The 13,536-nt window shown below is 47.6% G+C and overlaps 1 protein-coding gene across 2 annotated transcripts in view; it reads right to left on the bottom strand.

Annotated features, from left to right (window-relative positions):
* HTT (huntingtin) overlaps window positions 1-13,536 on the bottom strand; it is a 188,566-nt gene that overhangs the window by 88,980 nt on the left and 86,050 nt on the right. For both annotated transcript variants that reach the window (XM_063310834.1, XM_063310833.1), the window contains 5 exons: window positions 13,334-13,450; window positions 11,246-11,368; window positions 10,312-10,550; window positions 10,077-10,219; window positions 8,470-8,680 (listed from right to left, as the gene is read on the bottom strand). In XM_063310834.1, the coding sequence (XP_063166904.1) occupies window positions 8,470-8,680; window positions 10,077-10,219; window positions 10,312-10,550; window positions 11,246-11,368; window positions 13,334-13,450 (833 nt within the window). The remainder of the gene's footprint in view (window positions 1-8,469; window positions 8,681-10,076; window positions 10,220-10,311; window positions 10,551-11,245; window positions 11,369-13,333; window positions 13,451-13,536) is intronic.

The raw sequence follows: 13,536 nt of genomic DNA, 5'->3' as shown, positions 1-13,536 counted from the left end.
GCCATGGCGCTGACACGCGTTTCTGTTTGGGAGGGAGCTGCTGTGAGACCTGGTACCAAGCCCTGTATGTGAAATCAGTACAATGGAATGTGTTTGGGTTATGTTATCTGTTCAAGGACTTTTCCCACAGACCATCAGAAACCTTTAGGAGCACCTGGGATTGTGGACTTGAGAAGACTCTACGGGGGGAGGGATTTCATTTGCACCGAGGGTTTTCAGTTTGAATTTGGCACGCTTTTATCATTCTCAGCTTTCTCTGTGATCCTGCATACTATTCTTCAATAAATCAGATATCTTTCAATTCCTGCTCATGAGTCTATTGGTGTTTTAGAATAGGCAACCATTACATAAAGCTGAGAATCCCAAAGTTGTACCGTTAGCTCCTACCAAGATCAATCTCTTGTGAGGGAAAATAGTTAATGATGGCTGAGTCAAAATCCACGAACGGGGGACTCGAGGAGACGGCTAGCTTGATGCCCAAGTTGACGGTCAAGAGTGGAGAACTGAATCTCACCCCAGAACCTTTAGAATCCCCAGACCTGTCAAGGGATGAATCGAATTCCAATTCTGATTCAGAGGAATCTGACAATGGGGAAGAGCCAAAGCAACCGGCACCCAGCGAATTGCTCACAGAGTTGATCACCTTGGATGAAGTGGGGGAACCCCAACCAGGGGCGTTGGGGACGCCCTGGAAGTATCGGTTCCCACTAACCACAGACAAAGAATCTACTACAGTGTCAACTGAGAGGAAACGGGGCATGCGAAGGAGAGGGGACTCTCAAACCCGAGAGACTAAGAGTGATGGAAGCCAAAATAGAATCGATGGAGTACATGTTGAGAAACCTGTCTTTGTCACTGGAGGGGCAGGGGCGGCGCGGAGGAGATCCCAGCTTCCCGCACCCATCCCCCATCCAGACCGCCGGCAGAGCGGGGCTGGAGACGGCTCTGAGATGAATCTCTACCCCGCAGAGCCCGGCCATCAGTATCCCCACCCTGAGAAGGGAAAGCTACTGTAACCCAGGGCCCGACCACTCAAGTGACTGCTGGTTCCACTCCAACCGGAGGCAGAGTGAGAGACTTTTCTGTCAAGTTTGGTGGGGATCCAACAAAGTTATATTTCTTTTTAACTAATGCTAAAAGGTATATGAGGCAGTTTGGAGCGTGCTTCCCTTCAGAAGAGGCTAAAATAACTGCCATTGCCACCAAGCTGAAGGGTCAAGCGGCTGACTGGTATGTTCAATTAAGTGATGCTGACTCCCCTGCACTTGATTATTTCGATGATTTCATCTGGGCATTAAAGCTGCATTTTGAAGATCCTCTGGCCAAGGCAAGAGCTAAGAAGGCGCTGAAGGATCTCACCCAGGGCCAAATGTCAGTAGCTGATTATGCCCTAGAGTTTAAAGCTCTGGCTGGGAAAATCACTGACTGGTCTGAGTCCACTCTAATAGAGCGTTTTAAAGAGGGACTCAACCGGGACGTCCTGCGTTGGGCTTTGTGTAGAGATGACCCCGAATCATTGTACGACTGGATCTGTCTGGCAGGCAAGGCTGAGCACGCTCAGCAGACCTTCATGCAAACTAGAAAATCTGAAAAACCATCCGCCACCATGAGAGGACCCCGAAGTGCTGCGACTGCTGCCCAGCCGAGCTACAGAGCATGGGATGAGAGAGATCAGCGCTACACGAGGGGTCAGTGTCTCTGATGTGGAAAGGAGGGCCATCGAGCAGCTGATTGCCCAAAAGCCAAGGCTAGAGATCAAGCGGGGAAGCCGCCGGCCAAATCACCACCCCCTCGCGGTGAATGACAGCAGCCAAAGGGACAGCCGACGCTGAAGTAATTTACTTCTTGGGAGAGGCTGACTCTAAGGAGCCGGCAGGAAATGCCAGACACCTGCCATGAAGGGCGCCAGCGGGCAGGTGGAAGAGGATGGGCGCGAAGATGCTATGGTGAATGCTGACTGTCCCACTTTAGCAGTAAAAGTGAAATTGGGTTCCCGCACAAAAACTACAGAGGTATGGGCTTTAGTTGACTCTGGGTGTTCCAGGTGTTTAATTCACCCTGATCTGGTTGCTGCTTTGGACCTGCCTAGTTTCCCCCTCCAGCATCCTTTGATCTTCACACAGTTGGATGGTTCAACAACAGGGGGGGGGGGCGGCAACCCATTTCACTGGAACTGTGGCAATGCAAATGGGCATCCACCGTGAGACTTTGAAATTCGTTGTAGCACCTGTTGGCAATCCCTTGGTAATCCTGGGGATCCCATGGTTGACCTATCGATGCCCCTATATAAACTGGAAGCACAGAACTGTGACTTTTACAGATGGATTTTACCAAGCTCCTACAGCAGAGATAGTTGCAAGAGCGGGGGTTGGAAGGGCAGCGATCACCACACCGCGCCCTGACTTGCCACATTTAGAAGGCTTGCCTGCTCAATACCAAGAATTTGCAGACGTATTTGGGGAGATGGAAGCAGATCAGTTACCCCCCCACTGGAAAACTGACTGTGCAATAGAGTTGGTCCCCAATGCTCAATTGCCCAAGCCAAAAATTTATCCGATGATTCAGAAGGAGCTCGAGGCATTACGGGACTTCATTGACAAAAATCTGTCAAGGGGGTTTATTGAACCTGCTAATTCCCCAGTTGGGGCTCGTGTTATTCCAGGAAAAGAAAGATGGCACGCTTCGACTCTGTACAGACTATCGTGGGTTAAATTCCATCTCTGTTGTCAACAGGTACCCTCTGCCCCTCATGAAGGACATCTTAGCTCATTTGTCCAAGGGCAAGATCTTCTCCAAGCTCGATCTTCGCGAAGCCTATTTCCGCATTCGCATGAAAGCTGGGGATGAGTGGAAAACTGCTTTTAATTGCCCACTAGGATCGTTTCAGTACAAAGTCCTCCGTTTTGGGTTGGCAGGGGCGCCTGGAGTCTTCATGCAATTGATTAATGAAGTATTACATGATCATTTGTTTAAAGGCATCCTGGTTTATTTAGATGATGTTCTCATTTACACTGAAACTGAGGAGGAACACAAACGCCTCCTCAGACAGGTGTTATGCGAACTTAGAGATGCCAAACTCTATGCCAAACTTTCCAAATGTGAGTTTCACAAAACCCAACTTGACTATCTGGGCTATCGAGTGTCTGACCGGGGTATAGAAATGGACCCTGCCAAAATTCAGGCAATTCTAAGTTGGGAACATCCCCGCACCCGGAGGCAATTACAAAGTTTCCTAGGGTTCAGTAATTATGATCGGCAATTTATCCAGGGGTTCGTTGAGATTGCTCTGCCCCTCACTGATTTACTCCGTACCAAGGGCTTGGGGGAGACACGCAAAGTAAAAAATCCTGGGGCAGTGCTGAATTGGACGCCTGAATGCCAGGCAGCATTTGAGAAATTAAAAACCCTTTTCACTGCTGAGCCTATTCTACAGCATCCTGATCCTGAATGCCCCTTTGTGGTCCAAGTTGATGCTTCTGACTCCTCTATTGGGGCTATTTTGTTACAAAGGGATTCAGAAGACCGCTTAAAACCCTGCGCTTATTTATCCAGGAAATTTTCTGAAACAGAACACCATTGGCATGTTTGAGAAAAGGAGGTGTTTGCTGTAAAAGCAGCTTTAGAAACCTGGTGCCATCTCCTTGAAAGCGCTAAATGCCCTTTCGAGGTTTGGACCGATCACAGGAATTTGGAAGCCCTCCGCACCCCACGATGTCTCAGCCCTAAACAGATTTGCTGGGCTGTTTTTCAGTCACTTTAACTTCCAGTTAAAATTTATTCCGGGAAAGAAAAACTTTCTGGCTGATGCTTTGTCACGGTTACCTCAGGACCTGGACCAGGTGGCAGATGTGGTTGGGACTGTTCTCACTGAACCACAACTGGGCTTGGTTGCTGTCACTCGGAGCCAGACCCTGCACAAGCAACCCTGCCCCCAGCCCAGTCTGGGAAGTGGAAAGTGCAAGTTCCTTGTCAGTTACAGAAGGACTCCAGGCACTGAAATCTGACACTTGGTTGCTAGCTAATAGAGACGTTTCTTTTGAAAACAGTCTGGCGTGGGTGGAACACCGCCTTTATGTGCCTGAAACTTTAAGAGCTGATGTTTTGCAGCATTCCCATGATGATAAACTTGCTGGACACTTTGGTTTTGTCAAAACCTTGCATTTGGTTCGCCGTCAATTTTGGTGGCCAACCTTAAGATGTGATGTAAAAGACTATGTTGCTTCCTGTCCTGTTTGTGCCATGTCAAAACGAAAAGGGGAGAAACCACAGGGGCTTTTACAGCCAGTGGCCAGCCCATCTCGCCCCTGGGACGAGATTTCTATGGATTTCATTGTGGACCTACCTCCCAGTCAGAAGAAAACTGTCACTGGGTTGTAAAAGATTTTTTCTCTAAACAAGCTCATTTCATTCCATGTGCATCCATCCCGTCGGCCCCAGAATTAGTGCACCTATTTCTCCACATCTACCGCCTCCACGGTAGCCCCTCCCGTTTAATCTCTGACCGCAGCACACAGTTTACTTCACCATTTTGGAAATAATTTTAAAAATTGATTGGCACTAAACAAGCACTGTCCACATCGACCCATCCACAGGCTGACAGATCTGAGATTTTAAATTCCACTCTTGAACAGTTTCTTAGAGCATACATTAACTACCATCAGGACGATTTGGTGGAGTTACTTTTTGCTGAAGTTGCTTACAACAATGCTGTGCATCAAAGTATCGGACAAACCCCTTTTCGCGTGGTTTCTGGTCATGACTTTGTTCCCATCCCTGAACTTCCACAGCCCCCTTCCCAAACGTGTTCTGCCTCCGACTGGGCTGTTAAACTGTCTGATTCCTGGCCAGTAATTCAACAAGCTTTGGCTGATGCCCAGGCTGCTTACAAGTCTCAAGCTGATAAGCATCGTTCTTTACAACACAACTTCAAAGTTGGGGATCAGGTGTATCTATCTACTAAATTTATCAAATCACCTCAACCCTCTAAAAAACATGCTCCCAAATTCATTGGTCCTTTTCCTATTGTTCATCTTGTCAATCCAGTTACTGTTAAATTGGACCTGCCTCACAATTTGAAACGCTTGCACCCTGTTTTCCATTGCAGCTTGCTTAAGCCTGTGCACCACTCACCGCATTGGCACCCTCAACCTCCTCCTCCTGCTCCAATTATGATTGACGGCCAACAACACTTTGAGGTCAAGGACATCGTTGATTCTCGCAAGCTTCGAGGCACCCTACAGTATCTAGTCCAATGGAAACACTTTCCTCATCCTGAATGGGTGTCTGCCCACCATGTTAAACGCTCCTGATTTAGTTGTTTCCACCTTGCTTATCCTTTGAAGCCTGCTGCTTAATGTATTCTTTGTTGTTTGGGGGGGGCAGTATGTCATGTTCACTGATTCAATGTAGTTTATACATCGTAACGTTTCACATGCCATGGCGCTGACGCACATTTCTGTTTGGGAGGGAGCTGCTGTGAAACCTTGTACCAAGCTCTGTATGTGAAATCAGGACAATGGAATGTGTTTGGGTTATTTTCTCTGTTCAAGGCCTTTTCCCGCAGATCATCAGAAGCCGTTAGGAGAACCTGGGATTGTGAACTTGAGAAGACTCTATGGGGGGGAGGGATTTCATTTGCACCGAGGGTTTTTAGTTTGAATTTGGCGCGCTTTCATCATTCTCAGCTTTCTCTGTGAGCCTGCATACTATTCTTCAATAAATCAGATATCTTTGAATTCCTACTCATGAGTCTGATGGTGTTTTAGAATAGGCAACCATTACAGGGCCATGGTGCTGCGTAGGCAGTCTGTTGCCCGATGGCTTCCTTTGCCGCATTTGAAACATAATCCTTCTCTTAGGCAACGATCTTTCTCCTCATCCCAAGACAGCCATGCTGAGGACTTTGCTCCTGTGCTCCCTTGCGAGGTTGGCTTCTTAATAGTTGGTTGCAGTTGGCACTGCTTTTTCAGGCAGATTTTTTGGTATTCCACCATGCCTGCTAAACAAATCCACTCCTTCAGGGTGTCTGGATCACCCCTCACCATGTACCTATCCAGAATGCTGGGTTGTAGTTCCATCTGGAAAAACTCCACTTTGAGCGACTCCAGCCAGTCAGTCAAGTTTCCTGCCAGGCTTTTGAATTCCATGGCGTATTCGGTTACAGATCAGTTCCCCTGCCTGATGTACTACAGACTAGTTTTGGCTTTCATCTTGGCCAGTGGGTCTTTGAAACAATCCCTCAGGGCAGCCATGAATTTGTCAAAATTCCAGAGCTCCAGAGCCCTAGCTTCACACCAAGCTACCATCCATTTGGAAGCTTCTGCCACCAGGTAAGTTGACAAATATCTCACCTTGGCTTCATCAGTGGGAAAAGTGTCCCCAGATTCATCCATAAATCCACTCACATGAGTCAAGAAGCAGGCCAGTTCATTGGGGTCCCCTCCGAACTTCACCTTTAAGTCGCGGAACTGTTTCAGGCTTTCAGCTATTCTAACTCATATTGGGGCAGGCTGAATTAGAACTCGTCTCCCAGCTGGTTGGTCTCTTGTCAGCCCTGCGCCTGTAGTTTCCTCATCGCTCAATTGTGCCTGATCCGATGCTCCTGAGTCACCTCCTGACACTGACACGGCACTCTCCAGGGCGTCTGACCTTCGGGATAGGTGACTGATCAACCCTTCTATGGTCTCCTTCATGCCAGCCACCGTGTCTACCACCCCTTGCATCTCTCGCTTCAACTGGGACAAGCGTCAATCAATCATCAGCTCCTGGCTCCTGGCTTCCTGCTGAGAGGAGCACCATCTCACCAGAGTTCTCTCCATCCTGTCGCCCACTCCAAACGTCCAGCCGGGTTTGGGCTTCCAAAGGAGCTCTTTCTCCAACTGGTCATTGGATCCCAGAGAAGTGGGGGTGACTCGCCTGTTTCTTTACCTTAGGCTTGGCTCCCTTCTCCTTTCCTCCTTGGGCTTTCTCCCTTTGACCTCTCGTGGCCATCGAAGTCCCCACAGCAGTTCCTGGGGCTTCTTCTCCCTTCGCCACTATCTCTGACTTGGTTTGATCAGAACCCTCCATTCCGTCCGGAAGGAACTGTGGAAAGGTGAAGCTTAACTTTCCTCAGAGAAGACAGCTTCTCCCGGTAAAGTTAAATTTGGTACAATTGCAGCTTTATGTAAGGAACTGACACTTTGAATCCCAATAACAACCTGACTCATACACAATTAAAATATGCAGAATTCAGATTTATTGAGAATGTGTATAGATCAAGAGAAAAGCTGCAATTGAACATTCCCACCCAAACTACTTAATTAAAAGTTAGCAACCCCCCACCACCTTACTACTCTTCCCACCTAATTCCAACTGCCATGCATGCCAGGCACAGATGTCTCTGATAATACGACCTTGACTCTCCCTATTAGTCCTAACAACGTACTTTCATGCTCCTTGGTGTTCCCCCTCCCCATTGGTTCTTGACACACGTTGACTCATCATGGCAGATGAACACGATCAGACAATTCATCAATCATTTGATCGTGGAGTCTGACACCTGCTCTTGTGTGTTTTGAATAGCCATGTTACACTGCTGATTCGTATATGACTGACCAGGATCTACAATTCCAAGATCTTTTTCAAATGCATTATATTTGAACCAGGTACTCCCAATGCTACCCTTGAGCAATCAATTTCTTGTTGCTTAGTAAAGAGCTTTGTATGCCCTCTATGCAATTGCATTATATTATTTTCAGCCCTCCTCTCTAAACTTACTAAGGTAGTTTTGAAGGGCAGCAGAAAATATCATTTGTGACTATCCAGAAAGTAGTCTTAAGCAAAACCTCAGAACAGTAAATGGCAAAGATAGGCCAGAGATGCCTAGTATAAGAAAAGGAAGACTGAGAGGGAAAGCAATAGCACTTGTCCCATAACCAAAATGATGTCACATGGAAGAAGACTGTTCTTGATCATTCCAGGGTACAGGACACATAAGAATGGACTAAGTTATAAGAAGTTGGATTCCCTTGAATTCAAGCAAAGATCAGACAGCCAAAGTTCAGGGATGTTTCATTTGGATTCCTGCACTGAAAAGGAGGGTGGACTCCATGGCCAAAATGTCCCACCCAACTCTAGCAAGCAAGCTACCCAGGACTATTTTCGTTGGCATTAGGGTGTAATTGTAAGGAACCCTAAGGAACCTTGCAGTTCCTTACAATTAGACATTACAGATGATCCACTTCTTCAGAAGGAAGATGAACTGCCAGCAAGTTAGCAGGAAAACAAGACATCTTGCGTTGGCTGCTAAAATCAGAATCAGAAGCAAGTTTAACTAGGGAAAGTCTTAGTTTTTGAAATCTATATATAATGAACATTCACCCGAGAAGTAAGATTTGTAAAGCAAGGGGCAGCATTTGAAAACAAGGCTTGAGGAAGCATTCACACTGGACCAAGAAAAATACCCGAAGACCTTAAAAGCAGCCTTACTTGGGAGTCTGATGAACTTCGGACCACCAGCAGGAATTGGTGTAATTAACGAGTAGCAAGATTTGACACCAGAGGAGTACCAGAGAAGGATGTGTGGCTATCATGGACTTAACAAGACCATTTAATCTTTCAAGGGTATAGAAATGAAGATTATGTGGCCCATTTCCTGTAAGAAGCTTGGTAGCTGCAGCTGTGATTCTTCGGAACATTCCTGAAATATAGAAACAACTAAAAATATTACTATATATAAATGAGATCCAACTGCATGGGTTGGTGTGCCACCAAAATATTACAGTCCTCTCCTCTTTTTGTTTGTACAAGTATCACTGAATGCTATTTTCTGAAATGAAATTTCCACCAATGTTCCACTCCAGTCCTTTCCTTTCTGCAGAAGGCCACCCAAAGGGGCCTTCTCTTTCCATTGTTTAACTCTTCCTCTGGGGTATAGTAAAAGGAGGATCGATTCTTTTCCCAGAAGAAGATGGCTCTTTACCTGGGGCTGAGATTCTTCAAGTGGCTCTCAGTGTGAATTCACACTCATATATTCTGGGTCTGCACAAGGCTCTGTCCAGAACATACCATACCCTTCCTTGCTTGGGGCCCTTGCCCCATGTGTAGCTCCTGCAGGATACAGCCTCCAGATCCTGCAGCTCTTGGAGTGAGGCATGCCTCAAGACCTCCAAGTGGGAAAGGCAAATGGGCAGTGCAAATTTATAGTTGACCACTCACAGAACCAGTTACAGGCAGGGAACCAGTTCTTCATTGTGATCTTCACACTAAGGAGCAAACAAGCAGCCCTATATCGGGAGGCAGGTAGGTCCTCATACCCTGCTTCCTGAAAACTGTATCCCGCTGAGCACTAACATCCTACCCATAAAGCTGACCAAAAGGAGAGGGTTGTGACCATATCGCTATTCAACGCAACCCTATTAAAGGAAACCTGCCACCACTCTGGAGTAATATCCTCTAGTAGGATTTGGGCAACATTGCTTTGCTAACTCATGGCACAGTACAATCAGGGACCAAGTCCACAGTTTCTGGAAGACAATCTCCAAGCCTTTATGAAGTTCTTGGAGGCAGAGAGGTACGCCTAGCATAATACTGGGGAAGCTCAGAACCAAAATTGCTGCAGTACCGATGGCTGGGTACCTTTATAAGTGGAACTGTGGCGTACCTCCTTCCAAAAGTCACGGTTGGCATGCTGGGACAGATGAGAGGGTAGCTGCAGAATCATCAGCTTTCAACACTATACATCCCCCTTATTTCTTCCCTGGCCTAAGGACATCAGATATTGACGTGACCCCCCTTCACATGCGTATTCAACTGAAACAGGAAACAAGTCCATGACTGCTGACCTTGCTGCCTACATCCTTTTGTGCCCCCATCCTGCCTCCTTGGGAGCCCTGCTGGGCCCTCCTTACCTTTCTAGACAAGGTCTCTCTATTCGGTGGAACTTCCATGCCAGTCAACTAACAGGGCAGGATACGCCTGCTCTGCCCAGGGACGGGCAGCATGGAGACCACGTGCGCAGGTCTGAGCCAGCTTGAGCGTTCCCACATTCAGGTAAAGTTGTGAAGGGGGCAAGAAGGACACAAGGCAAGAAGTACCTGATTTGAAGGTGTGAATTAGGCACATAAGCAGGGTGCCCAGTTCTTGGCAGTAGAACGTGTGTTGCTGTTCGCTCATTTCCACATTCAGCTGCTTACTAGTAATATCTTCCAGCAGGATTCCCACTAATTGCATTAGGAACCTAAAGAGAGATTTTTAGAGGCCAGGAGCTAAGTGCAGAAAAGGCAAAAAACGATTTTTTAAACAACAGCAGCAGCTTATTGCAACATATACCTGGAAAACGTCTCTTCAGGCAGAAATTGGTCTTGCTCTTCCGTGGGGATCTCCTGAGTTGTAGGAACTCTATTTTCCCCATTTCGCAGCCAATTAATTATTTGACAAGATATTAAGTATGGTGAAAAGGACAGCTCTTGAATACGAGAAAGAACTATATCTTCAGTTGACTGGGAAATCAAGACCCGCAGAATAGCAAGAACACCAGATACCCATAACTGAACGGTGCTCACTGAAGCCTGTTGAAAAGGGCGGGGAGGGGGAGAAATACACAAAATATTGATTATTTAAATAACATATGCCCCTCCTTCCTTCCTTCCTTCCTTCCTTCCTTCCTTCCTTCCTTCCTTCCTTCCTTCCTTCCTCCCTCCCTCCCTCCCTCCCTCCCTCCCTCCCTCCCTCCCTCCCTCCCTCCCTTCCCAAGCTTCAAATGGTACCTTCAGACTTGTTCATTTGCCAAAAAGAAGGTAGCTTCTCTGGCACAGCATATATTTGAATGAGTAACAAAACAGATACATAGCGGTTCCTTGGCTGCTTATGGATATGAAGGGAACACATTTCTAGAGCGCAGCAGAGGGAGCCTGCCAGAGAGGGACACTTGCTGCTAAGCAAACAGCCAGCTGTTGATTGACTGGATTCATACCCCGCCTTCGACACAGGAGCTGAAGGTGCCGTACCTAGCGCTCCCTCCTCCTCCGACTTCCTCACCACAACACCTCTGCAAGGTAGGGCGAGCTGGAAGGGAGGGGCTGGCCCAGAGGGAGCTTCCAGGGCCGAGGGGGGACCCAGCTGCTCACCCAACCCCCCAAGCCCCAACCCCAGGACAGAAAAGGGGGCAGCTGGATGCTTCGCTCCAAGGGAGCAGCCCTGACAGATGGCAGCACCCCCTCTTCCTCCTCTCTAAGCGGGTTCTGGGACGGATGCGTACCCTTACCATTGTGCTGGGAGTCACAAACATGCTTCTCAAGAGCATGTCCACTGGACGCAGGGCAGAAGGTGCCAGGATCTCAAACAAAGTGTTCAATATCCCCAAAGCTTCATGGGAATCTATTTGCATCTATTTAAAAACAAACAAACAAACATATCAGAACCACCAATGGCTATAATCGGCACAATGAAATGAAAGAGCTGTGAAAAGGAGTTGTTTAAAACTGCAGAAACTATTTCTCGCCTGGCTATCACAATCACAGCACAGCATTAAAGTTCACAGCAACAAAGCACTTTAATCTGGGTATCCGCTCAGTCTTCCAGCAGTATTTCAAATGTCTATGTAGAATTTTGGATGACTTTCTTGAATCTGACCTAACACGAAAGGCAACTGAACCCGTGCACCACTACAACCCTAGTGCATGATAAGACTGACACTCAGCATCTCAGAATCAGCCTGTCTCCAGCTGAAGGGCAGCCCAAAGCCAACGCGGGTGGATCTTGAAAAGATGAGCAGGGCTGGCCCTGGAGGCACCCCAGGCCATCCCAGGACTAGAGGCTGAGTCGGGAAGTAGAGGAACCTCCGCGGTGGTGGCAGCAGCAACCCATTTCCAAGCGGTCACCAGGAGTCACTGCCTGGACACGTCCCCAGTCCCAGGACGCAAGTTCTGAAGCTGCATTTAGGACTCCTGGCCTGCCCACGCATCAAGGCGCTCACACGGATCCTGAGATAACTTGCTCAAAGCTCCTGGGGAGGGGGACAGGAACGGGGCTGGCAGAACAAGGGCTGTTTGGGGGATGAAGATGGCGAGCCTTCCGGGAGCAGCTCTGGAGCTCAGAAGAGGTGGGTTTTTTAAGTATAATGTCCTTTCAACAAACTTAGAAAGGAAAGGCAGAGAGCTGATATTAAAAATGAAACAGGATGGGGATGAGGATCTCCCAGGCACCTTACATGACTGTCAGGAGGGGGGCAACGCCCTGGGAAGACCGATGCCACGGCTCTCGACTGGCAGCTCCCCTGGATCGGGCTCGGAAAGCCCCTTCCTCCTGGAGCGTTTGCTTCCCTGCGAGGGGACGGGGGTGGGGGTTGTTCCGGAAGGCTGCTTGCATGTGATCTTGGGGAGCCACCTATTTTGGAGTGGACAGGTGCGTAACTGTTGGCACGCAAACAATCCACAACCAAAGAGCAGGAAAGACAGGAATTCATTCTGAATCAATTACTTTGCTAACAAAGTACTTTTCCTCCAGAAATGGCCATGGCATGCTCCAAAAAGCCCGGTGGAAGGACAGGAAAACCACTGCAGATGGAACAAGCCGGCTCTCAGATGTACCTTTGCTACAATTAGTCAATATTTTTTCTTAAGATTAAACATAAATTATCCAAATGACTGACAGTAAATAAATGACCAAATTCAATACTGTTGTCATCATTTTGACATTTGGAAAAAAGTGTGCAATTTAAAAGGCCAGGAGCGGAATTCCCAAGCATTTCTGAAGTTTAATTATACATAAAGCCCATCCATTGTCTGAAATACTTAAAAACCTTCCATATATTTTGCACTTGCCCAGCTCTTACTCTTTTTGATTACTAGAGATTATTTCCAAAAAATATGTTGCTGAATTTTATGGGCAAATGCAAGTGAAGTTCCAGAGGTGATACCAAAGCCCCCTTCTCCAAGACACAAAATGGTCACTGGGGGAATTTTCTGGCTTTAAATAGATTTGTTAGTCCTGCTTATTTCCCGACACATGTGTTAACCAAATTAGCTTTGAAATATTTAATTATGACTTTGGGGCTGTGAAAATTCAACACTACTTTGGCCGTGCGTGCGAAGTATGTGGCAGAACAAGCCCCTGAAACAAAACGGCGCTCTTCTCATCTGTTGGAAAGCGCCAAGGCCGTTTCTCCCTGCGCTGGCCAGCCCAGCGCAGGGGCTGAGGTCAGGCGGGCGTCCAGAGAAGCCTCGGCCACCCCGCAGCCCCAGTAAGCAGGCACAGATTTATAAGGGGCAGAACGGAAAGGACAAGGGGTTTTGCTCTGAACAGACACAATGCCTTCATCGGTGGCCATCTGCGATAAGAAGTAAGTCCTAACCTGTTGCTTGGCCAGCATCGGGAGGATGATGTCTGCTACCTGTCGAGACAATCTCTTCCACTTCTCTTCGTTCTCTCGGTGACACTGTTGCAATACAAGGATGAACATCTCCAGCACCTGTAGACAGAGAGGAACCACAGAACACTCCAGTTTCGCTAAATAAAAGTAGTTTTCCCAAGTCCGCCTTGCATCTTAATACTCTT

The sequence above is a fragment of the Candoia aspera genome, chromosome 8 (genome assembly GCF_035149785.1).
Source record: "Candoia aspera isolate rCanAsp1 chromosome 8, rCanAsp1.hap2, whole genome shotgun sequence".
In the NCBI taxonomy this organism is placed as follows: Eukaryota; Metazoa; Chordata; class Lepidosauria; order Squamata; family Boidae; genus Candoia; species Candoia aspera.
This window is presented reverse-complemented; position numbering and strand designations above follow the sequence as displayed.